The sequence below is a fragment of the Salvelinus sp. IW2-2015 genome, linkage group LG22 (assembly GCF_002910315.2).
Source record: "Salvelinus sp. IW2-2015 linkage group LG22, ASM291031v2, whole genome shotgun sequence".
In the NCBI taxonomy this organism is placed as follows: domain Eukaryota; kingdom Metazoa; phylum Chordata; class Actinopteri; order Salmoniformes; family Salmonidae; genus Salvelinus; species Salvelinus sp. IW2-2015.
The window spans coordinates 5,788,882-5,813,441 of record NC_036862.1 but is presented as its reverse complement, the minus strand read 5'-3'; the positions used below and the strand labels follow the sequence as shown (position 1 = coordinate 5,813,441).

Here is a 24,560-nt window from a genome sequence, read left to right as displayed (position 1 = left end):
GGAACGGAGATGGGTGAAGGGGAGATAGCGASAGAGAGAAAGAGAGAAAAAGAGTGAGAGGCTGAGGGAAAAACACAGGCCTTGATGGACAGAACGAGAGACGGGGAATAAGAAAGCTTGAAAGGACACGATTCATTCTATTGATTGTTGCTTCCTTCCATCTGTCTCTTTCTTTCCCTCTCCTCTTTCACCAAGCCCACACCATGTGCCTCTTCGCCTCTCTCCCTTTCACACACACCCACTCAAAACTCTCCTCAGAACAGAGACGTCTGGCCAGCATCTCAGCTCTGTTGGTGTTGCTGTGTGTTGTGAGTCTTCTCTCTCTACAACACATCCTTAGAGGCAGGATGATGCTTTGACAGCTAACACACAAACGCGTTCATTTTCACATACACACACTCAAACGTGCGCACACACACACACACACACCTGCGGGGCCCTCCCTCCTCGTAGGGGGGTATGATCACCACTTTAACGGTGACAGACGTCCTCAGTAGGTCGATCATCTGCTCGTGTGTCAGGGTTACCGCGGCAACCTTGCAGATCTCCACCAGCCGGCTGCCCTGCCTCAGCCCTGCCTGCCAGGCGAAGCCATACTCCTCCACCTAATTGAAAAAAATAATCGTACTGTCAATTCAATTTTACTTTATAAAACATGTTTTATAAAGTATGGGGAAAGTACCTCAGCCACGGTGCCGTCCAGACTGACGTGGAACCCCAGCTGTCCCAGGCCGTTCCTCCTCAGAGTCATATCCACCGTCTCACAGCCCACCGTCAGCGCCTGGGGAGAGAGGGAGGGAGGGGGAAGAGCTTAGGGGCTTTCAGCAAATAAAAGGGCTTCGAAAGGCTGGTGGTTTTAAATCCATCATTAAATCCATAATTATACTGCCATACAACAACAGCCAAACATACTATTTTCATAGATTTTTAGTTTCAGTATGAGTGTTGTGCCTCCTCTTGGCAAGAATCATAGTCATCTTAGCCTGGGTGCCTGTGTGTTTCAGCAAACGTTTAATTGTCTTTCGCAACAATGTAGAGAGGTGGTACCCAGGCTATTTCTTCCACAAAAAAATCCAGTTGAACTCTTCCCTGCCTCTTACGCCACCATACCTCTGGTTAACTTCCCCAGCTCTGTGACCTCTGCCCACTCACCTTTAACCTCTGCACCACTTCCCTGATGTCCTGAGCAAAGCCCTCTGGGACTCTGACGGCGATGTGGTCTCCTCTCCCGTAGAAGATCTTCAGCGCCAGCCTCTCCGGCGTCCAGCCGATCACGTCGGCGCAGAAGCAGTTGAACACCACTTCCTTGGTGTTGCAGTCTGCCAGGAGGATGTACTCTGCCGACACGCCCAGAGCGCAGGAGATCTCCGTCCCGCCGCCACTGAAGTCCTGGGCCAGCACCCTCCACGCCACCGCCCCGGCCGCTCCCAACTCTGCCCCGTCTCTCGCCCGCGCCCGCTCTCTCTTCTTCGACGCTAGAGAGATGAGGTTGTTTAGTTTGCCCGCGGAGTCGAGCGGCGTACTGCTCACACAGTTCTCGGCTAAGTCTCTGAGGTACTCCTGTCGCGTGCGCGTGGCCATGGTGTGGAACTTCTCAGACTTGTGCGCGGCGCTCTCTGCATTGATGACCTTGGCCAAGAGGAAGTTGCGGAAGGCTTCAGGGCCGCGGAACGTCACCCCGCTGGGGATGGGCGGGCCGAAGGAAGGTACGTCATTCATACGCGTCACAGCCACACTGAGGAGAGGAGAAAAAACAACAATGAACAACCGACCAATAACAGCATAATGGATACCATGGTGAGAGTTGGTGCCCCCCCCCCCCACCTGTAGCAGGCGTCGTCGGAGCAGGGGTTGTGCACGCGGACAATGACGAACACGTGCTGGAAGTGGGAGCGGAYGTTCTGAGGGGTGAAGGGCAGCGCTCCCGGCTCCTGGAAGATTATTGTGACGATGTCGTTCCCTATGTGCCTCTTCCTCAAGAGCTGAGGGAGAAAAAGCAGAGGGGGAGGGGGGTGTGAGAGAGCAGCAAAAAGGAACGTGTGAAAGAGGGAGACAGAAAGGAGTCCGAGCGAGGGTGGAGGTAAGGACACAGAGTTGGCAGGGGCAGGAGACAAACAGAAGCAGAGGGAGGGGAGGAGAGTGAGCGGGGGAGACAGACCAAGCACAAATTAACATGAGTGAGCCAGAATTGGCACACGGGCTCACTTGACTCACTATCGCCCCAGTATATTGTTCGGGAAAAGTCAGCGAGAGACCGAGCGAGAGAGATACAGATTGGTCCCAGTCCACGCGGATGTAGGTCTGAGATTGGGGTACAGATATAGGCAGTGAGAGAACTGCTGAGGCTAACAAGCAGATCTTTATGCAATGCTACATTCGATTGAGTATGTGTGAATGTCAGTCACACAGTAACAGAATACATACCGTGTCCATTGCGGTGCTCGCCCACCCTCTCTCTCTGCAGCAGTGTGAAAGTGTCAATTACATAAGACAGCATAAAGCTTAAACACACACTAGGGGGTGCTGCTGGAGCTCTGTATGCCTGAGACACCAGTTCTGACAGACTGGCAACTGACAGAGGCTCCTGCAGTCCGAATGTACTGGAGAGCCTGCTCTCCTCTCCACGTCCTCTCTTAAATCACAGTCACCTCTTCGGCTCTCTCTTTTTGACTCCCCTCCTCTCTCTGGCACATAACATTACTCTATATCGACTGACTTAGCAGCTCTCCCTCTCTCCTTTCCGTCCCGCTCTCAGAGTGAGGGTTTATTGGTGATCAACACTGACACCTAGAGGTTGCGTGGCGGAAGTAAAAAAACGTTGCTGCTGTTGCCTTTGAGCCTCTGGATGGAGTCAGTGTGCTGAACAGTCATCTACTCTCTCCCATTGTGCCGTTTACACACTCACACTCTTATAAAAGTAGTTCACAGTCAGGGACACGTATACATATAGCGTAACCACAGGGTTTTCAAACCCAGAGGCGCAACGTCACAATACTTTTGGGAATGCATCCGGAAGCAGACTTGACACACCAGACAGGGGGTTTGGCAGACAGAGAAGTGAAAAATGTGTCCTTAAGGCAAAACCTAGATTCGAGCCAATGTCTTAAGTAGCTGAACCTGTCATTACCACAACCTCGTGAAAGTGACATGTACATAAAAAAAACTTTATATCGAAGGACTCCCTTTCATTTGACGGTCTGCACATGCGCAGTTCGGCACGACATGACTGTATTTTTGCGCATGACGCTAGCTAATGTCGCCATGACATCGCCTTCAAGTGTGCCCGGGGATTTCTATTATAGAAGCAGTTTCTGCCCATCTTCACACTGAAACCGTCTTCGGCGTAACCCATTCATACATCCTTTATATTTTATTCATTGAACTCGTTATTTAATTAACCAGGTTGGTCAACTGAGAACCAATTTTCATTAACAGTGATAGCCTTGGAATCTCTGTTGCTATAGCTTAAACTGAGTTTTCATAACCTACCCATTCACATACATAGGCTGCTGTTAAAATACTTTTAGCAACAGTTGTATGTATTAGCAACTATTAGCAAGCCTACACTATATATACAAAAGTATGTGGAACACCCCTTCAAATTAGTGAATTTGGCTATTTCAGCCACACCTGTTGCTGACAGGTGTATAAAACCGAGCACTAAGCCATGCTATCTCCATAGACAAACACTGGCAGTAGAATGGCCTTACAGAAGAGCTCAGTGGCTTTCAACGTGGCACCATCATAGGATGCTAACTTTCCAACAGTTGGTTCAATGTCTGTCCTGCTAGAGCTGCCCCGGTCAAGTGCTGTTATTGGGAAGTGGGAAACGTCGAGGAGCAACAACGGCTCAGCCGCGAAGTAGTAGGCCAGACAAGCTCACAGAACAGGACCGGCGAGTGCTGAAGCGCATAGCTCATAAAAAATCTTCTGTCCTCAGTTGCAACACTCACTACCGAGTTCCAAGCTGCCTCTGGAAGCAACGTCAGCACAATAACTGTTCGTCGGGAGCTTCATGAAATGGGTTTCCATGGCTGAGCAGCTGCACACAAGCCTATGCAACAATACAATGCGCAATGCCAAGCGTCGGCTGGAGTCGTGTAAAGCTCGGCGCCATTCTCTGGAGTGATGAATCACGCTTCACCATCTGGCAGTCCGACGGACGAATCTGGGTTTGGCGGTTGCCAGGAGAACGCTACCTGCCTCAATGCATAGTGCTAACTGTAAAGTTTGGTGGAGGAGGAATAATGGTCTGGGGCTGTTTTTAATGGTTCGGGCTAGGCCCCTTAGTTCCAGTGGAGGGAAATCTTAAATGCTACAGCATACAATGACATTCTAGACAATTCTGTGCTTCCGACTTTGTGGCAACAGTTTGGGGAAGGCCATTTCCTGTTTCAGCATGACAATGCCCCCATGCACAAAGCAAGGTCCATACAGAAATGGTTTGTGGAAATCGATGTGGAAGAACTGGGCTGCACAGAGCCCTGACCTCAACCCCACCGAACACCTTTGGAATGAATTGGAACGACGACTGCGAGCCAGGCCTAATCACCCAACATCAGTGCCCGACCGCACTAATGCTCTTGTGGCTGAATGGAAGCAAGTCCCCGCAGCAATGTTACAACATCTAGTGGAAAACCTTCCCAGAAGAGTGCAGGCTATTAAAGCAGCAAAGGGGGGGACCAACTCCATAACAATGCCCGTGATTTTGGAATGAGATGTTCGACGAGCGGGTGTCCACATACACTACATGACCAAACGTATGTGCTAGCAACAGTGACTGTACAGTTGGCATGTATTCAACGAACATAAATACTTTTAGCAGCACATTACAAACATAAGTACACTCGTGGGGTTTATATGACCCACATTAAGTTCTCATGCAAACACTTGAGCCAACAATTTAAACATACACGCGCGCGCACACACAAAAATTCCTAGTTTAACAACTGACACAGACACACCGTTAACACAACGCCCTGAGGGATATGTAGCAAGGCAGCGTTATTTAAAGCAGAAAGGGAAAAATAGTCTCTCAAAACCTAGAGACTGAGCCCCACCCAGCTTTGAACCAGTTATGAGAGAGAGGACCGAAAAGCCCATTCAAAGAGAACAAAGACTCCATAAAAATACTACAGACACACAGAATGGAAGAGGAACAACACTCTAAAAGAGAAGCGAGGGAGCGGGGCAAGAGAGAAGTTCTATTTCATGGGCAGCTCTAATTGTCCATGTCCGAGCCAGACAAACTATAGAACGGCGCTACAACAAACCACATACACAAAATATTTAACCCTTCGTGAACCTCTGTAACTACACCTGTGGGATTGACCAGACAACAATACTAGATAGAAGGGCAGCTGAAGAGGCAGGCTGAATCCTATCTTGTAGGCATGAAGGTGTCTGGGTTGGGCTGTGGTAGACCGTGCTGGGTGTATGTTGGTCTCACCTGCTGGGGGTTGTTGGGCATGTAGGGCAGCATGGTGGACACGTGGAACATGACCTCATAGCCCTGGTAGGTGGTGTACAGGGAGTGGGTGCCCGTCGAGTCAGCTGGGGGAAACCGAGAGAGAGAAACAAACACGCACAGGCAAACACACGGTTAATATTGCGTTATCCAGTCCCAGTTCAGCACCAGGGCATGAACTCCACAAATGAAGGGACACAATGGAAAGAGAGGGCCACATCAAAAGCCGTAGTCCGTAGAGAATTACAATACTGTTTCAGGAAACCACATAACTCAAACTCTTTTTTCCCTAAACGTTTTGACTTCAGTAGGCAGTTATGTAGCAACACAGTTTTTATATTCATGCACCGTTTGACAGGAATCGCTCATTTTACTCCGTGTTCACACCCTTTAGGTCGATCATTCTATGACTGCAAGGTCAGGAAGGCATGCAGAAAACTCTGTTCTGACATTAGGCACGCGCAGTCACAGGCGAACGAACGCCCTACTACGCACCCCCCTCACACACAGACACGTACTCTTGGTGTCCAGCTGGGCGGCATAGTTGGTGAAGCCTCGGAGGCACACCTGCTCCCCTAGCAGGTCCATGAAGGCCGAGAAGGCGGGCGTGGCCTCTTCATTGTTATACATCTCCTCTTCGGTGCTCTGCCCTGCCCGACACAGCAGCACTCCCACCTTGTGCTTCTGACTCAGCTATAAACCGGAGAAGAAACAAATATTAGAGGGCATTCACACGCGGATGCCGCGCCCCTGGCTCAAACAGAGACACGCCCATCTAGCGTTTATGACTGTAACTGTTGGTGGTGGTATCAGAGGTGACGTAAGACTGAGACAGACGCACGGAGATATCATAGAACTCGCGCCTGAGACCGTGACCCCGCTAGACTCACCCCCTGTTCGTCCAGTTTGAGGAGCTGCTCGGTGACCTTGGGCGTGCTGAGAGCCAGGCGCAGGCAGGACACACTGAGCTCCGGGACCACCTGCTCCAGCACCTCCTTTAGGGGGAGACCACGCACCGTGCCGTGCCTCCCCGTGGAGGTCACCGCATCCTCCAGTATGGATCCCCGCAGCGTCACCAGCTACAGACAAGAGGACATTGAACTCATTAGAGATGTAAAAAAACACACGAGATGTACTTTATTGTTCATAAACTTGAAGAGAACGTTCTCACATCTATGTCTCTGGAAGTAAAAAAAAAAAAAAAATTGTTGAGACATTGAGAAATAGGACAGATGTCTTCAGCCGGTGGATATCTGCAATCTGTACTCGGGGTGTTTCCAGACAGCGGGGCTATAATAATCTCAGGCGCTGAGAGAGCTGTACGTTATTCAATGTACTCAGAGACTACGGCACCGTGCTTCATTAAAACTGCAACACACTGCTGAGGAGCTAGACGGGGCGAGAGAGTGCTTCACCTTAACGAAATCAAGGGTTTGGCGTGGCGGAAAAGAAACCCCTAAACAGTGCATGTTAAATTCCAGCTATTCAGATTGCCTTCCGGCACAATATAGAGCTACTCTTGACAATGGACTCCATAAGTGGTTTAATCAAATGCAGAGCCAATAGTTGCCAATAACTTGTCGTCTAACTATTAATACCGTGTTTCCCCCGGTGACCTCTAACCTCTGACAAGTGCCTCCACTCCATCTCTCCCCCTGAGAGGCAGGGTGGGAAACCCTATGTTGGCATCCAGCAGTGACTGACTGAGCCAATCTGGGGCCTTTGTGGGTTATGTGTAAGAATGTGTGTGTGTGTGCACGCAGATGTGTGTGACTGAGTGTGTATCGTGTGGTTACAGCATGCTGTGTCAGCATCGTTCAGACTTCAATTAGAGAGTATGGGAGGAGGGAGGGAGGGGTTGTGAGCGTTCTTTCGCTCTCTCTCTGTGGGAACCAAGGGCAGGCCTGAGTGGAGTGTCTGTGTGAGCTGAGCTCTGTAGACACAGGCGGTGGAGCGGCCCATTGTTCCATAGGGGCTAAGGTGATGAGGCCAGGCAGCCATGTAATCCAGCTAAAAACAACACGAGGGAGGGCAGCAGCCAACCAGAGGGGCACGGCCACAGGACTCACTGGTCACTATTGGGAAGCACATGTATTAGACAGGGTGCATGCAGAAACGCTATGTACACCCAGTCTATTAGGCTCGCTATTTGTGCAGTGGAAGTCAATCTTTCAAATCAGTCGCAGAGTATGAGAGAACCTGTGTGTGCAGGAAAGGTAGTGCCAGGTATACATGGACTCGAGTGCCCTAAAAAAAATCATGGCCTGTATTGCTTATGTAGTTTTCCACGTGAATATTTCAGTGCTTCTGGTGGTGCCCTAGTACGTAAACCCTGCCCACACTTGTTTATAACCTACTAAAAAGGACTTTGGTAAAGCTGGGCGGGTATTTGGGCCAATCATAGAGAATGCCCTGTCCCAGGGCTGAAGGGGTGGTGATCCAATCAGAGCACATCTTTGCTTGTCTGGCTACCCAGACTCCTTTCTCCGGCCAAACGCTACGACATGCCAACGGACGTTCGTTTCTTCTCCGCAATGAGTCTGGATCCGAGTACCTCCACGACACTTCGCCGAATGGGCCGAATTGGTCCAGAAACTGATGGGTAGGGCCAGAGCCAGAACAGCCAAGGGTAAAGCGGAGGTTTGAAAATGTGTCATTGGCTTTGATACTCTTGATTGGTTAGCGACGATCCAAATTGCTGAGGACTTTGTTTTGTACAACGCCCCTCTTCACCACAAACGACTTCAAACGACGGCAGTCTCAGACTAAAGTATGTAGCGAACAACAGAGCAACGGAAGAATTTAGTTTGAGGCTACATCTTTGCTTGGATGAGGAGGTTTGACATATCACTAGGTGGGGTATTAGTGGAGAGAGGCCTACCAGCGGACCAGGGCCGGGGCAGTGTTTGGCTTGGCTGTTCTGAGCAGGGCCTGGTCAGGTGGAAATTTCCACTGGTAGAGAATGGAGAGATTGGAGGGAGAAGGGAAGGTAATGGAGCGAGGGGAAGGTGTGGAGCGAGAAGGTAGTGTATGTGGAGCCAACATGGTCCGTGGGGACTCACTGAGGTCAGATCCAGGCATAAATAACAGCGTTCAAAAAAACACAAAACTCCCACACACACACACTCTGCCTATTCAAACACACATATCATGGCATCATCAGTATTCAGCCTACTCAGTGTTCCCTCTAGCTGTGCGTAGGCAGGTAGTGGGAGGTGGGGTGGGTGTTAGTACCTCACTGGTTCTGGCGATGATGCGGTACTGGTACTGGTCCTTCAGGTCTTTAGTGTCGTCCAGTTTCTCCCTGCGGATACTCACAGCCACCGGACCCAGCTTCTCGTCCGTCCCAAAGTAGTTAGAGTGCTCTGCAGTGACACACGGGGACAGAGTGTATTCACAACATGCCTGGACATGCCTTTGGTACTGTTGAACACGTGTATTGATCATTGTAATAACATCCTTTGGACATGGAAAAATGGAGGAGGGAAAGTAGGGGGTTGAGAGTGAAAGGAGAGAGCGAGAGAACAGGCTCAGAGCGGAGGAGGGAAAGAGAAGAGATATGCTACGTTGAAGAGCGCGATAACAACAGCGCTTGCAGTGCTTGTATGCATGTGGATTCAATACATTTTCAATTACACGTTGAATTAATCAGCTCATCAAGGAACCTGAGGACATCGATTAGAGCTACAAATGACAGACAAAGATTGCACAGCTGAGCCTGTGGTGCGGCGGCACGGCTTGTTCAGTACAGATTTGACTCTTTCAGGTGAAGTCACGTGCTTGAGTAACCTTCAGAGCGGTAGAGTAGAGAACACAATAAGAATCTACAAATGACTAAACTCAATTATATTTGTTATTTAATCCACAACGATACAATCGCTTGCATTGACGTACTAGCCTTATTGCTTTGCGTGATATAGGCCTATCGTGGCCAGAAAGGTTGGTTTCATAATCAGAACATTCCACGGGACATTTTATTACATTTCATTATAAGTGTGTGACAGACTGAAGACTGAGTAGCCCATCTGCTTATCTAAAGTTTGATGAATAAGTGGGAATCTCTGATAAGACACATTCCTGAAGTAAAAGACTGTAAACATTTCCACATGATACAGTAACGGCCTACTCCTCAAACTGTGAGCGACTTCTATTTGTGAGTGGAGGAAGAAACTCAAGAACTTTACGTTTTCAAACTTGTTTCGTCCCTGCATAGTTGAAGAGGCTCAGCAATGTTTAGCATTCCAGCTTTGTCTTGCAGTATAAAATGTCAGCTTTCTGGGTGAGGCTTTTTGACATGCACGCAGGGCATCACAGTTACTGCTCTGGAGCAGTCTCGCGTTCCACGCAGCGTTCAGGGGGACAGGCAGTAGTATTTTTGGAGCGGTAACCTTCATCTCTGTGGTTGCAGGCGTCACAAACCCTGACAACATCTGTCTCTAATTAGGCTCTTACCAGATGATTTAGTCCTTGGGGGCAGCTATCTATTTTTCCAGGGCCTAGAGAGGGAATTCTGGGAGCACGCAAGCACATACACACACAGCTGTTCTGTAGGATTGGGGGGGGACTGGATTAATGTGCAGGGGCAGAAAGGAAAACGTGTGTGTGTGGGATTAAGCTAATTCTTCTCTGAGCTACAAACTCAGTTTGCCAACAGACAAGAGGCAGGTACACGCTATCCTCTGGGACCGCTGCCAGGTTGGCTGCCCGTACAGGGACAGCTGGATGGAGGAGGAGAGAGTACCGCCAGTGGAAACACTAGTGATACGCTAGACTTTTGTGAGTAGTTACAGTAAAAGTAGTTAGGCTGGATTGAGTGGCAAGATCAGATCAGTTGTTACCTTTCCCGTGGAAGTAGTCTCGGTAGTAGCGCGCCCCCAGGTCCACGTGCTCGATGCTATAGAGTTTCAGCCTGTCCATTCTGGTGACTTGCTGCTCTATGGGCACCTCCACCACCGACACACTGGCGTTGCTACGCCGAAGGCTGCCCCTCGCCATGTCACCCGCGCCCCCCTCCCCTCCCCGCTCGGCCGAGGAGCTCAGGAAGCTGACGTTGCGCTCCCCGTGGCCCCCCGTCTCGTTGCGGAAGTGGGGGCAACTGAGGAGGAGCGGACTGGAGTTGGGGCCTCCGGGGGGGGCGTCCAGAGGGTCCATGCCCAGGGAGGGTGTGGGCGCGCTGGGGTCGAGGCCTAGCGTCAGGTCCTCAATGCTGGAGTAGGTAGCGTCCAACCCACTCAGAGTTGAGGACTGTGACACAGCCAGGGAGACTGAGGCCGCCGATGCCCCGGTGGCAGTGTTCCTCCGCTTGGCTACATAGGCGCGCCGAGCAGCCGCCTCATTGAGGTCAAACAGGATGCTCTGGGCGTCGTAGTGGACAAAGCTCTTGGGGCACACCCAGGGTTTGTAGGGGGTATCTGTAGAGTTACGGCCTCCCCCGTCCTCCCACGCATCCCCTCTGTCCAGCTCCCCTCTGCTGGAGCTGCGGAGCTTCCGGAACAGAGAGGACGTCCCCAGAGACGACTCTGTCCCCCCACTCTTCTTCCTCACCCTGTTCTCTGACCTCCCCATCCCTCCATCCTCCCCCCGGGATGTGGGCGTGGGGGAGTGGCCCGTGGGGAGGGGTGCCGAGGGAGGGGAGTTGGGGGTGTACAGTAGCTCCCCCAGCCGTCCGGGGGCAGTGCTGCGCTGGTCGGGCCTCTCCTGGTGGAACTGGCTGAGCATGTCAAAGAAGCTCTGCTCGGGGATGCCCTGCACGTCGATGGAGGAGGTGCTGCCGTACTCCCGGAACAGATTAGCACCTCCACGACCTTCCACCTCGTTCTCGTCCTGCTCGCTCAGAGTCACCTCGCTGTTGGAGCGCTGCCGTAACGGGGGGAAGGCACGCAGGCCTGCGGGAGACCCTCTTTCACCTCCGTACCCACCACGGAACTCCACGTCCTTCGTGCGTCGCCTTGGTAAACGAGCCACTCCTCCCCTCACCAGCCCGACCTCCGAGATGGGGAAAGATGCGGTCGTTGTGGAGGGGTCGTCTCCATGGTGATTACCGCCTTGCCCGTTCTCCAGGAGCGACTCCCTTGATTGCGCATGGCGCGGCGGCCACTCAGCAATACGGGCGCGGACACCCATCTTGGGAACGGAGACACGGGATTGGGTGGCTGGATCAGAGGGGGCAATGTGGCCGTTGGGGGTGAGGTGGAAGGCGGCATGTTGTGTGAGGAGGGACCCAGGCCCTCCCCCTCCGCCCCTCTCCAGCAGGTCTGAGGAGGTGCAGGTGACCCCTCGATCTCTGTAGGTGTTCATGGCGCCCCAGGAAAGCTCAGGGCAGGACAGCAGGCAGGGGGGCAGGGAGCTGGCATCCCAGGCCAGAGTGTGGAGTAGGGGAGAGGGAGAGGAGCCCCACACACACTCTGCTGATGCTGCGGCCTCCACCTCCCACACACATCGCTTTCAATGGGAGGGTGGGACACTGCTGGTCATAGGCCCAGCTACACAGTAGGCTGTCTCTCTTCTCTCAGGCTCTGGGCAGATCTGGGGAGGAGACAAAACACACATTGATATGCTGACGACCACAATAAAACAACATGCACACATGGCATACAGTAATACACTGTTTTTGAACATGCACACCCAAACACTAACATACACTGACCAAGATTCACCCCTCCTACTCAATGCAATGACACCACGAAAACGATGACTACAGCAACTCATCTGTACTAGAATGTGAGAGAGCATGATTAAGAACGAAAGAGAGCGATTAAGGCAAGGGCAAGGGGATTTGGACAGAGGATTTCTCCTGTTGAGACTAATCTTCAGAATGCCTGGGTTATCATACTAGTGTCATATTCAGCAGCAATACACACACACTATCAATTTTCATAACACCAAATCAAACTCCTGCATCATAAAGCCATGCTRAAAGCACTAGRCCATTTACAATCCTAGCTAAACAGCACTTGTTGATCATAAAGAAAATATATCATCTGACTGGATATTCACATACACACACACACACAGGTTGCTGCTGCAGTGTAATCGTTCAGCTAATTTAACTGACAGCAGTATGTTTCCTCATTTTGCTCCCCCTATCAGCTGGTACTTAGGCCGGGGGGCGTTGATAAATATACAGTGCCTTCACAGAAACTATTCACACCCCTTGACTTTTTCCACATTTTGTTGTGTTACAGCCTGAATTTAAAATGGATTCAAATTAAATTGTCGTCGTCACTGGCCTAATTACAAATTAATACAAATGAAAAGCTGAAATATCGTGTGTCAATAAGTATTCAAACCCTTTGTTATGGCAAGCCTAGAGTAAAGATGTGCTTAACAAGTCACATAATAAGTTGCATGGACTCACTGTGTGCTGTAAAAATGCTTAACATGTACTCCACACATACAGATAATTGTACGGTCCCCTCAGTCGAGCAGTGAATTTCAAACACAGATTCCACCACAAAGACCAGGGAGGTTTTCCAATGCCTCACAAAGAAGGGCAGACATTGAATGTCCCTTTTGAGCATAGTGAAATGATTCATTACACTTTGGATGGGGGTATCAATACACCCAGTCACTACAAAGATACGGGGGTTCTTCCTAGGGCTGACATTTTGTCAGCCGGTGATCGTCCAGCGAATAACTGCCGGTCTTACGGTAATTGACCGTTAATTAACATAAACACGTTCTCCAGGCTTCCACACATAGCCTACAAGCCACTGATGCAGACCTTTGGTAAATATACATATTAAAAAGTTTAATCAAATCAATTTAATATAGCCTACACCAGGACAATAATTCCATGATTTATTTTAGACCGGTTTAAAGAAACATGATATGAAGAAAAAGTAGTCTATTTCAGAAGAACAGAATACCATGTCTTTATGTTAGGCCCTGATATGGCTATGACATATGGCTGTGGGCTACACTAGGTAATTTAGCAGGCAAGATKTGCTTAGAAATCTGTAGCAAAATTATTTTATAGTTTGAAGAATACAATTGAACATAGCTGAATAAAATAGAAAGGATATTTTCTCCAAGCGATTTCCAAGGAAGTGCACAAATGCAGCTATTCTGTGTTGAGCAGTTAACAAAGAAACAGGTCCACCTATATGCATAATTTAGAGTTATTTATGCAACTTTAGTTGTGATACAAACATTGGGCTATATCTTTTGATTATTAATACATTCTAAGGCTGCATTATGCGACTAATGATGATTTGAAAAAAGTTGCTTTGTTTCCTCTTGTGCAGGCTGCAGACACACTTCATCAGTCTCTCATTCAGAATTTGACAAGCACTTGATAATATTCTCACCAGGCCTCGAATTTCCCAACAGCATCCCCCTTGTGTGGCCGTAATGCCCCCTAAAAAAAGTGGCCGTTGTGCCCTTGGGCTGAATATAATCATTATAATTCCCATCTCCCAGCTGCCGTGCTCGGAAGCACCTCTCACTCACATGGCTCTCTCAGATAATTATTATTAGCCAATGCCCGTCACAGGCATCTCAGCTAAATAGGCTTCAAGTGACCGCAAACGCGGTCAGTTGTGCACCGGGGCCAGTTTGCACTGTTATGTGAAGGGAGTAGTGCACAGCGTTGTACGAGATCTTCAGTTTCTTGGCAATTTCTCGCATGGAATAGCCGTCATTTCTCAGAACAAGAATAGACAGACGAGTTTCAGAAGAAAGTACTTTGTTTCTGGCCATTTTGAGCCTGTAATCGAACCCACAAATGCTGATGCTCCAGATACTCAACTAGTCTAAAGAAGGCCAGTTTTATTGCTTCTTAAATCAGAACAACAGTTTTCAGCTGTGCTAACATAATTGCAAAAGGGTTTTCTAATGATCAATTAGCCTTTTAAAATGATAAACTTGGATTAGCTAACACAACATGCACCTGGAACACATGAGTGATGGTTGCTGAATGGACCATTATCATGCACCTGTATCGAAACAGGGGCATAGGAAAAAAAATACATGTCATCTATACAGTTAAATAGCGAATGGAGGACGCTTTTCCCGTGGTCCATTTGCATGCCAGCCAGGTAGGCTATACGCCTGTTGTAAACTGAAGCAATGTGCTTAATATTAGGAAAGTTGTTAAATATAGTAGGCCTAGCCTATAGAACACTGATGGTATCCTCCTCTTTTTAATAGAGGCCATCAAAACTCTGTTCTCACTCAATTGCATAGTATAGCCTATAGAAATGTTGAGCAACATGAGTTCATGGGCTCTCGAAATGTTTGATATCCGAAAACATTTGCATTGATGAGAGGGACAATAGAGTGCTGAGTACCAGGCAATTAGCATGTTTGGTAGGCTACTAATGACCATCAGCTGCATCAGAGCTTGGAGGAGCCTAATTACCGTGACTAAATGGCCACCTGGAATTTGACTGCCGGTGTGGCAGTAATACGGTCACAATAACAGCCCYAGTCCTTGCTAACCTTGTTCCCGGAGAGGAAGAAAACTGCGCAGGGATTTCATCATGATGCCATCAGAAAACTGAGGATGGATCAACAACATTGCAGTTACTCCACAATAATAATCTAACTGACAGAGTGAAAAGAAGGAAGCCTGTACAGAATACAAATATTCCAAAACATGCATCCTGTTTGCAACAAGGCACTGAAGTAATACTGCAAAAAAATGTGGCAAACAACTAACTTTTTGTCCTGACAAAGTGTTATGTTTGGGGCAAATCCAACACAACACCGACTCAATATTTTCAAGCATAGTAGTGGCTGCATCATGTTATGGGTATGCTTGTAATTGTTAAATATTTCAGGATAAAAAAATTAATGGAATGGTGCTAAGCACAGGCATAATAACAGAGGAAAACCTTGCTCATTCTGCTTTCCATCAGACACTGGGAGATTAATTCACCTTTCAGCAGGACAATAACCTAAAACACAATCCAAATCTACACTGGAGTTGCTTACCAAGAAGACGGTGAATGTTCCTGAGTGGCGAGTTACCTTCGAGTTAAATTTACTTGACAATCTATGGCAAGACCTGAAAATGGTTGTCTAGCAATGATCAAAAACAAACTTGACAGAGCTTGAAGAATTTTGAGAAGAATAAATGGGCAAATGTTGCACAATCCAGATGTGGAAAGCTCTTAGATACTTACCCAGAAAGACTCACAGCTGTAATCGCTGCCAAAGGTGCTTCTACAAAGTACTGACACCGTGGTGTGAATACTTATGTAAATTAGATTTCTGTATTTCTTTGTCAAAAAATGTGCAAACATTTCAAACAGGTTTTCACTTTGTCATTATGGGGTATAGTGTGTAGATGGGTGAGAAACAAACATGTAATCCATTTTGAATTCAGGCTGTAACAACAAAACGTTGAATAAGTCACAGGGTATGAATACTTTCAGTTCCAGGGTCAGTGCCAATACCATATTTACAAAGTGCAGGGATACTGGAGTGGTAGGTTTAGATATGTATAGGGGTAAAGTGACTAGGCATCATCAGGATATATGATAAACAGAGTAGCAGCAGCATATATAATAATTGTATGTGTGTGTTGTCACGAACCGGCTCAAAGCCCGTAACAAAAGGGAGACAACGTGGAGATATGGAGTAACAAAATATATATTTATTAAATAAAGTAACTAAGTATAATATACAATGGTGTGTGTAATCAGTAATCAGTAGTGTAAGGGAGTGTTTTGCATGCATGAATGTGATAATGCAGGGTGTTGAAAGATGCTAAAACAAACAACCAAAAAACCACCAAGAAACACAACCAAATCTATAAAAGGTGTCTGCATGGAGAGAGTCTCCTCCATGAATGGGGAAGTGGTGCATTTATCCTATCACAGTGGTCCCCAGGTGTTTCCCATGTAGCTGACGACCCTCCCAACTCCGCCCACCGGCATCCTAATAAGGAAACAAGAATAAAGAGAGAATACGGCAGACAGAGTGGGAGKGTCGTCACAGTGTGCATGTGTAGAATCAGTATGAATTGTGTGTGCGTTGAGTGTGTGAGCAAATTAAGTGTGCATGTGTGTTGGCGTGTCAGTGTGAGTGAGTGTTTGTGAATGAGTGTGTAGAGTGTACATAGAGTGAGTGTGAATTGACAGTGCAACAATAAAATAGAAGGGCCATTGCAGCGCCATGCGATCGAGGGCGGTGCAGTTGCCATACCAAGCAGTGGTTAGGTTAGGTTGGCAGGAGAAAATGCATAAAAACTAAACTCATATTTATGTCAAATGGAGAGGAAAGAAAGGCTTAAAATAATCTTAAAATAATTAAGACCCCGGAGTGTCCGCTATAAAAAATAAAATAGTCTTGGGCTAAATGGCTTAGAATAGATCATCCTCAATTGAGAGAGAAAAATATATTTTTCTGACTGGATATTTTGCGCTGCTTTGGTGAAAATCTCAACCCTCTCTGCATTGTTCTCCTGCATTCTGTAAATTTGTTTACAACACATTTATTGATAATATGTTATGCAGGCTATACCAAAGGAACAGGCCACTTGGCATGGCGGGTTACCCGGTCAGCTCTTTACTGCCCGGTAACAGTCAAGTTGAAATAGACTATAAGTAGTCTGTCACATCAYGATGTCGTCACCATCGACGATGGCTGTCAATCATCTTCGATATCAGATACTATCGTAATATCGCCCAACCCTACTCCACCCCCTCCTTCTGTCCATTCTCACCCTCCCTCGCCATGTCGTCATCAGAGAGAAACAAACGAGGACACACACAACTAGGCTACTTCATACTCAGCTAAGGAAGGGAAGGGTGAATAGAAAATTGAGGAGAGAGGGGGAGAGGACGTAAAGTTAGAGAGAGCGACGAGCTGAGAGACGGGGAGGAGGAAGAGAGCAGGAACGTGTTCGCTGAACCACAAGGACTCGCCTTAATATGACAGTCACAAAGAATCAGGCTTCACCACGGCCCTGTCGCTATAAAAAGCCTCCCTAGACTCCTAATCTACCACTACTTTATTCAGGGTCTTCTCTTCTCCGCTCAAACTCTCGCTCTAATGTTTAACTCACTCTCTTTTTATGTGTCCCTCTACCTAGGCTAATCCATCTSCATTTTATTCAGTCTCTTCTCCCGCTCAAACGCTCTCTCCTCTCTTTCATCGCTCCGTCCCTATCGGTTTCTGTCTCTCTCCACTCAGGCTTATGATCCGTCAATCCCTGTTCTCATTCCCATGCCGACATCTGTCTCCAGTAAACTTATGATCCAGGCCATTTCTCAGTCTGACATCGTTTAATGATGTTAGCTACTGGTACGAGGAAAAGGATGTTTTGTGAGGATCGTAATCCTTTCCACAGAGTTTCTATTCATCATTCTATCATAACGTTGAGCGCTACATCTCACAAGACAGAGAGTGAATGACACTTGTGTACGCTCAGCACAATCCTCTGTGATTCACTTTTGGCATAAGACAGAAGTACACATACACACACCGTGTACAAAACTCATTCACAGCGAAAAAAAAAAAAAAATGTCAGCTGAGAACCAGATGACCTCACAAATGTATCATGTCTTATGTTTTGGGGAAATACAGGCGATTCCAAGGGTCCTGTTCTGATCCCGCTGCTACGACACAAAGTCTTTCCTTATTCGGCCTTGGCGGCCGCGATACACTATCAGTCCCAATCCCAGATAGGCTCCGGCTGCAGCACCCTGAGAAAGGGCCCTTTATTCAGCTGAACGGCCGTCAGRAGAGAGTGGGAGTTCTGTCATGTCTCTAGGTGTCCACAACACCGAGCCAAGGCCGACAGACACAGTAGAACTGGGCCAAAAGCTGGAGGGAGGACAGACAGACTACCACACAACTATACGGGACGTGTTTGGCAAACACATCTTGTTATGCCGAGCACCGATACGTCTCTAATACGAACTAAAAGGTGCAATGCTATTTGATGTCTTCGCTAGCCTTCACAGTTCCAAAAATGAAAGAGATGAGACGCCACAGCCCAAAATAGGAGGTGCAAGAAAAGTCCTCCAGACAGACCCATTGCAACCCAAGGCACAGAGGATGGCACATATAGGTGAAAGGGATGAGTTTTATCCCCAAACAAATGGGAAGAGCTAAATAGAGATAAGTAGGGGAGGCAGAAAATGGCAAGTGCCATAGGAAACAGGAGCCACAGGAACATGAAGGGCTTTGAGGCCCCCAGGCAGACACAGCGCTGGCCCCAACTACAGAAGACGTAAAGCAGGAATTGAATGCCTTTTAATTACTCCCAGAGCAATTAGTTAGGCCTCTGAAGATGCTTCCCCCGCCACCTCCCTCTCGGAGTGCTTGTGCACCGCGCAGCCCTGGCCCACACAACGCAAACACACACTGGAGCTGGTAATTACACATCTCAMYYGTYAWAATCACAGAGAGAGCAACGAGAGAGCTACAKCTACCAGAGAAATGACTGTACACAACACGACACGTGCTCCAGATGGAGAGAGCTGTTGTTACTGTATCGTGACAATGCCAAGTGACCAAGATCAAGAAAAAGTCACGTGTGGAACAGACCGCCTCGCAGGACAATAATGCATTTGAGATAGAGGTAGCCTACGCATAGAATTGTGATATAATTAAGCAATAAGGCCCGAGGGGGGAGTGGCATTACATCGCTAACCAGTTTTAATTGCAATAAGACACCTCGGGGGTTTGTGGTATATTGCCAATATACCATGGCTAAGGGCTGTGTCCAGGCACTCCACGTTGCGTCGTGGATATGAACAGTCCTTAGCCGTGGTATATTGGCCATATAACACACCCACTCGGGCCTTATTGCTTAATTATATAACACGTGGAATACACATTTGGACAGAGGAGAGAAACCCATACACAACAGCAGGCGCTTTCAGATACTTTGATCAAAGACACAAAGGCCTACACACACACACACACACACACACACACACACACAATCCATGACCTTACTACTATTAGGCCTACTCAAATGTAGGCTAAGCTGTACAAAGACGAGTGTGACAACTTGAGAGGGTGACAGGCAGTGGTGAGTGACCCGAGGAGGGATTCTACAGTAATATAACATGAATAGTCTAATATTAGCTGTGGTGATGGTAAGATGGCATAGTCGGTTGTGTCGGGAGCAGATGGTGATACATACTGTATGACTGGCAGACAGCCGGCAGCGCCGAGGCGTCACATCACGGCACAACACACCCTGACAGGACGACAACCCTGCTCCCTGGGACTACAGCTCAGACATACAGGGCTTGGGTCCGTATTCATAAAACGTCTCAGAGTAGGAGTGCTGACCTATGATCAGTTTTAGGTTTTATTGAATTAATTATGTAGACAAGGGGGACCTGATCCTAGATCAGCATTCCTACTCTGAGACGCTTTATGAATACCAGCCCTGGTATATATAGACTACAAAAGAGACTGGGCTGCGTGGTCTTCATACACAACCCCCAGGGCCGGGGTGGAATATACATGGAGACGAGAATTAAGTGTTGAAATAAATGTAGCCAAACAGTTTGCCAAAATGTTAGCGTCCTTTATCCTTATTAGGAGAGAATTGTTGTAACGAGTGAAAACTGTGACCTGATAATGAATGAATAGATGATTAGTGAGTGGTGGGGATGACTAGGACCTTACTGTCGCGTCAGTGTGAATGGGTAACGATGCAGAAAGTTCAGCTTGATTATCCTCTGGTTGTTGATGGGTTCCTGTGGTGAGTCGGTCTCAAGCTATTCCAGGATGACCCGTCTCTCCGTCTACCTGATCTCACCCCACTGGCTTTCCCTGCAACCTGACCACAGCTCTGACTGGAGGGCTGTAACGTTCGAGCTGAAGTGGAGGCTTGGAAAACCTTGCACACACCCACTGCAGCCCTTGTTTATCCCCCGTGTCTTGGCGTGTCCTCCATGTCGGCTGTGCTTCCCTACTGAACCTGGCAGTGACAGGTCTTGTCAGGCTCAGGGTCTCTCTGTGCTGCCTCTCCTGGCCCTGCTGTGATGGTCTCCATTGATTTCCTGTGACATTGTTTTGCACTCGATCCCTGATAACCTCTACTGTCACTGCTGTGGTATACTCTGTCATACAGAAAGAACAGAACACTAGCCTGGAGGAGAAGCATGGGCAGCGAGCAATACACATACAGCCACGCATGCGTGCCGACAGACACGTGCACTGCGAAAACACATTTGCATTGCGCGCACACGCATATGAGAAGGGTGCATGGGTGGGGAATGAGGGGCGAACTACATTCTTCTCCTTCTCCACTTGGTTGCCTGTGATCTGAAGTAGGGTGAAGGGCAGTGGAAGTTTGGGGAGTTGTTGCAATGCGAGGTGGAGATACGGTRAAGGTCTCTACCGTGACATAGGCTTACAGAAATCCTTACATTTATAACATTAGGAGGTAGTAAGGTTTACACATCAGCACAAGGCAATGCGACATCTGAACTTCTCCCCTCTCCGAGTGGATGAGATGAACCCTCACCTACACACCATTGATTCAGCTTTCATGAGGCTTACAGTTACAGCTAATTTCTAGAGCGTTACCAGAGGCCGTCACGCTGAGCAGCGGTACTTTCAACCCCAATCAGAATCAGCTATGCAAATAAAGTATTCATCATAACTTCACTAAGACATTTGCGGCGACTTCAATTTACTACTACTTGAATCTACTGCTGTGGTGCAATCTAGCGCTGGGCCTTTCCCCTGGGGTAGGCAGCCACTTTAGAGAACAGGGGGAACGCTCCAACTTGGAAAGGGTTAACGCTAATAGCAGTCAACTGAATTACTACCTCGAAAAGTCTGTGGTGTAGCCTAGTAGGACTACAGTGGATTCAAACACAGTACTGGACCTGGATTCAGACCACATTAGGAACATTGGTCGGTAGTGGAGGGTGGAAATCGATAGTTACATATCATATTATTTTTTACAATATATTAATATCGCGCTGGTTGGCTGTACCAAAACTCCAGTATTTTACCTTCATAGCTTGTTCTCCATCTTCGTTTTAAATAGGGAGCCAATTTGTTTTCAGCACTTTTATTTCCATGACTGATCAACACTCGTTTTCTCATGGCTCTCTCTTGTCCCTCTGCAGCAGACATATGGTGAGCAATATGTTTGGAACACGAAATTGCAATAAAATCACAGTATAGATTTGCAATACATATAGAATCGTGAGAAATCGCATCGACACTGAAGTATCGTGATAATATCGTACCGTGAGGTCCCTAGCAATTCTATATGGATAAATGTAGATCCATTTCATAGGAGTAAGAGGCAGAGGCAAGATCAGAAAAAAAAGTGTACTTCTCGCAAAAATACCCTCTTCCCCCCCCCCCCCTGAAATTGTAGAAACAACCGGTTACATTCTGAAATTGTTGCTGCTTGACTGCACTGAGCCACCGACATCCAGGGAAGAAGCAATCCCTCAAGGAATGATAAACTTTTTCAGTCACATTATGCTTTTACCTCATATGACTTCCATGATTTTAATAAAACGAAGCCTGGTTTGTTCTAATGTAAGTCTAACACGCTAGCGTAAGCCTAAGAGCTCCTAGCTAGCTACGGTTCAGCTAAACGTCAGCATTCAGCTAACAGCCAGCACGTTGATGTGAGGAGGATACAGAAATGATTTGGTTTAGCTAGCTAACTAGCTAATGTTACCTAGTTGTGAAGCCTATATTATAATATGAAGGATACTGTATGATAAAGTGACTGTTCTTTTATTAATATGGGAGGGGTAAACGTTCATTATTGACATGCTAACGTTACTCGATCATGAAGAATGTCGTTTGCTAGAGAGCTAGCTAACGAGTTAGCTGTGTATTTTCAGCTAATTTAATGCGTACGTATGAGAAAATAAACCATTTTTCAGCACGTGCTTGTCAATTGTTGCATTATTCAAGTGTGTAATATGTTTTAGACGAAAAGTTGCTTGGACTGTTAAATAGCTTGGGGCTTACTGGCTAGTGGCTACCGTGATATTTATGGTCAAATTTAATCTGCCGACCAAGAATGAGAATTGAAAAGTAGAAAGCGCTTTCGCTCCTCAGACTCTCCATCGCTCGTAGCGGGAACAGGGCCTACGACACAGCCAGACAGCAAACACACCCCTTAACAGCCTGGGGGGGGGGGTGAACATTGATAACACACTGTTACATAACTGTTACATAACAGAGGATCAGGTGATGCCCCAAGGCTAAGGCTGGTCGCACAGAAGAATTTCAGTGCCCCTAATGGGTACATGTGCGAACATACACACTTACACCCACATGCAATCTCTCAATAAGAGTAGAACCACATACAAATGCTGTCAACTTTTAGGCTACAACAAACAGATGCATAGAGGCAGGCACAAACCCGTGTCGGCTATGCAAACGAAACCCCAAACCCTACTGGTGGGAGGTGGTGCGTTTCACTGAGTATTGAACCAGTTTTTCAAGATGTCATCTGACGGCAATGCAACTCTGTAGATGGGGACAAGCACGCAACACACTTTCCATGACATTCCTTCACTTTTACAGCCAACCACTTATTGCCCTGCCACTGTAAAATAACGCACTGGTAGTTTATTAAACGCATACGTGCGCGCACACGTTGTTGTTACTCATTTAGCCTACCTCGTCCGGACCTTCAGCTGTGCAAGTGAATCGGGCGTGGTCCGTGCCTGTGTGTGTGTGTTGACTCACAGGTGAGCAGAGGGGGTGAACGAGGCGGGGAAAGTCTCTCGCTCACAGCTCTGCTGCCTGGAACACAAGAGGAACAAATGGTAGAAATTAGAACCACTGTTCTCTATATTAGGTAAATCGGTGAGATAACTACCGCCCCCCCCCCCCTTCTCTTTTTAAAGTTAAACAGGTGACATGTTGAGTGAAACATCAGAGAACCCTAACAAAGGCTCCAGGTAGCCAGAGGAAAACTACACTTCCACAATTGAGAAGAACTAAGCCAAAAGAGAGAGACAAAGCAAAAAGTTAATTTTGCCACTTTACTTTAGCAGATTCAGAAGGTTTAATTGTTAACCAGTAATAACATTCCAAGTAGGCTGACTGAGCTCTGATAGGGATGGAAGATATGTGAGGAGGCGTTTTGAGTGTGTACAGTCTGGCAGAGGGGTGTGTGTGTGTGTGTGTGTGTGTGTGTGTGTGTGTGTGTGTGTGTGTGTGTGTGTGTGTATAGCTGCTGTAAGTTCCAGGCTCATCAGGCCAGCAGTGAGTCTATTGTATGTGAGGAGGAATGTCTGTCTCTTGTCTGTCTTACAAACACAAGTCCTACATCCAAACACTCAGTGGCACACGCCATAGTCTCCTAAATAGACAAACTCACTAGTTCTCTCTACACCATTCATTAATTAGAACCCAAAAGAGCTGACAATTAAGATCTTCTGATCCTCCACAGGTAAAACTCCGCTATAAAAGCCTCTGTTCATTTACCTCTTCCTGTAGCTACGACACTATAACACGTCAGACTATATACTGAAGTCAAACAAAACTTTTAGTTAACAGATAAATCCTATCAGGCAGCATCCTCTGGCATTTCTCTCCCTCTTTCTGCCTTTCCCCGTCTCTCTTCCTTCCGCCCTCTTAAGGCCTCGACATGCTTCAGTTCGAAGTCGGCTAGGCGAACCGGACGAGCGCGCTCACATACTCCCCCCTTCAAAGACCTTCGCTTGGAAAACCTGAAAAAGCTGCAATAATACCAGTATTTACCAATGAAAGAATGTGCATGAAAACGAGTCGTCTCTCATTGAATGACAACAAAGATTTAATTGAAGAATCTCTACTGTTGACCAATCACCGACGAAGGGTCGTCGACTTCGGCTACCGACTTCGGTTCGCCTCAATCGTTTTGCGTGTGCGCCCGAACAGCCCGAAAAACCCTTAACGAAGTCCAAAATTAACAAAAGTGGCACAAAATGGCACCATAATATAAGCACAAACTGTTCCGAACTGTTTCAGCTGGGACGTTTACGGACGTATTTCTTCCTTCCCTCCATCTTTCCCTCTTTTCTTCCCATGTCGCTGCGTTGTCTGTATTTCCCTCACTTGCCCCCTTATCTTGTCCTTGATGACTATCCCTCTGTACCCTTGACCCTGCCAATGCCCTGCCCCTCTGTACTTCCTGATTTACTCT

General features: G+C 47.6%; 1 protein-coding gene across 1 annotated transcript in view; it reads right to left on the bottom strand.

Moving 5' to 3' along the window:
- LOC111949707 (signal-induced proliferation-associated 1-like protein 3) overlaps positions 1 to 24,560 on the bottom strand; it is a 108,951-nt gene that overhangs the window by 41,157 nt on the left and 43,234 nt on the right. Inside the window, 10 exon segments of the mRNA XM_070433986.1 lie at positions 426 to 605; positions 683 to 781; positions 1,153 to 1,735; positions 1,825 to 1,982; positions 5,450 to 5,553; positions 5,986 to 6,160; positions 6,358 to 6,546; positions 8,702 to 8,832; positions 10,306 to 11,992; positions 23,048 to 23,173. Of these exon segments, the coding sequence (XP_070290087.1) occupies positions 426 to 605; positions 683 to 781; positions 1,153 to 1,735; positions 1,825 to 1,982; positions 5,450 to 5,553; positions 5,986 to 6,160; positions 6,358 to 6,546; positions 8,702 to 8,832; positions 10,306 to 11,764 (3,078 nt within the window). The 5' untranslated portion in view covers positions 11,765 to 11,992; positions 23,048 to 23,173.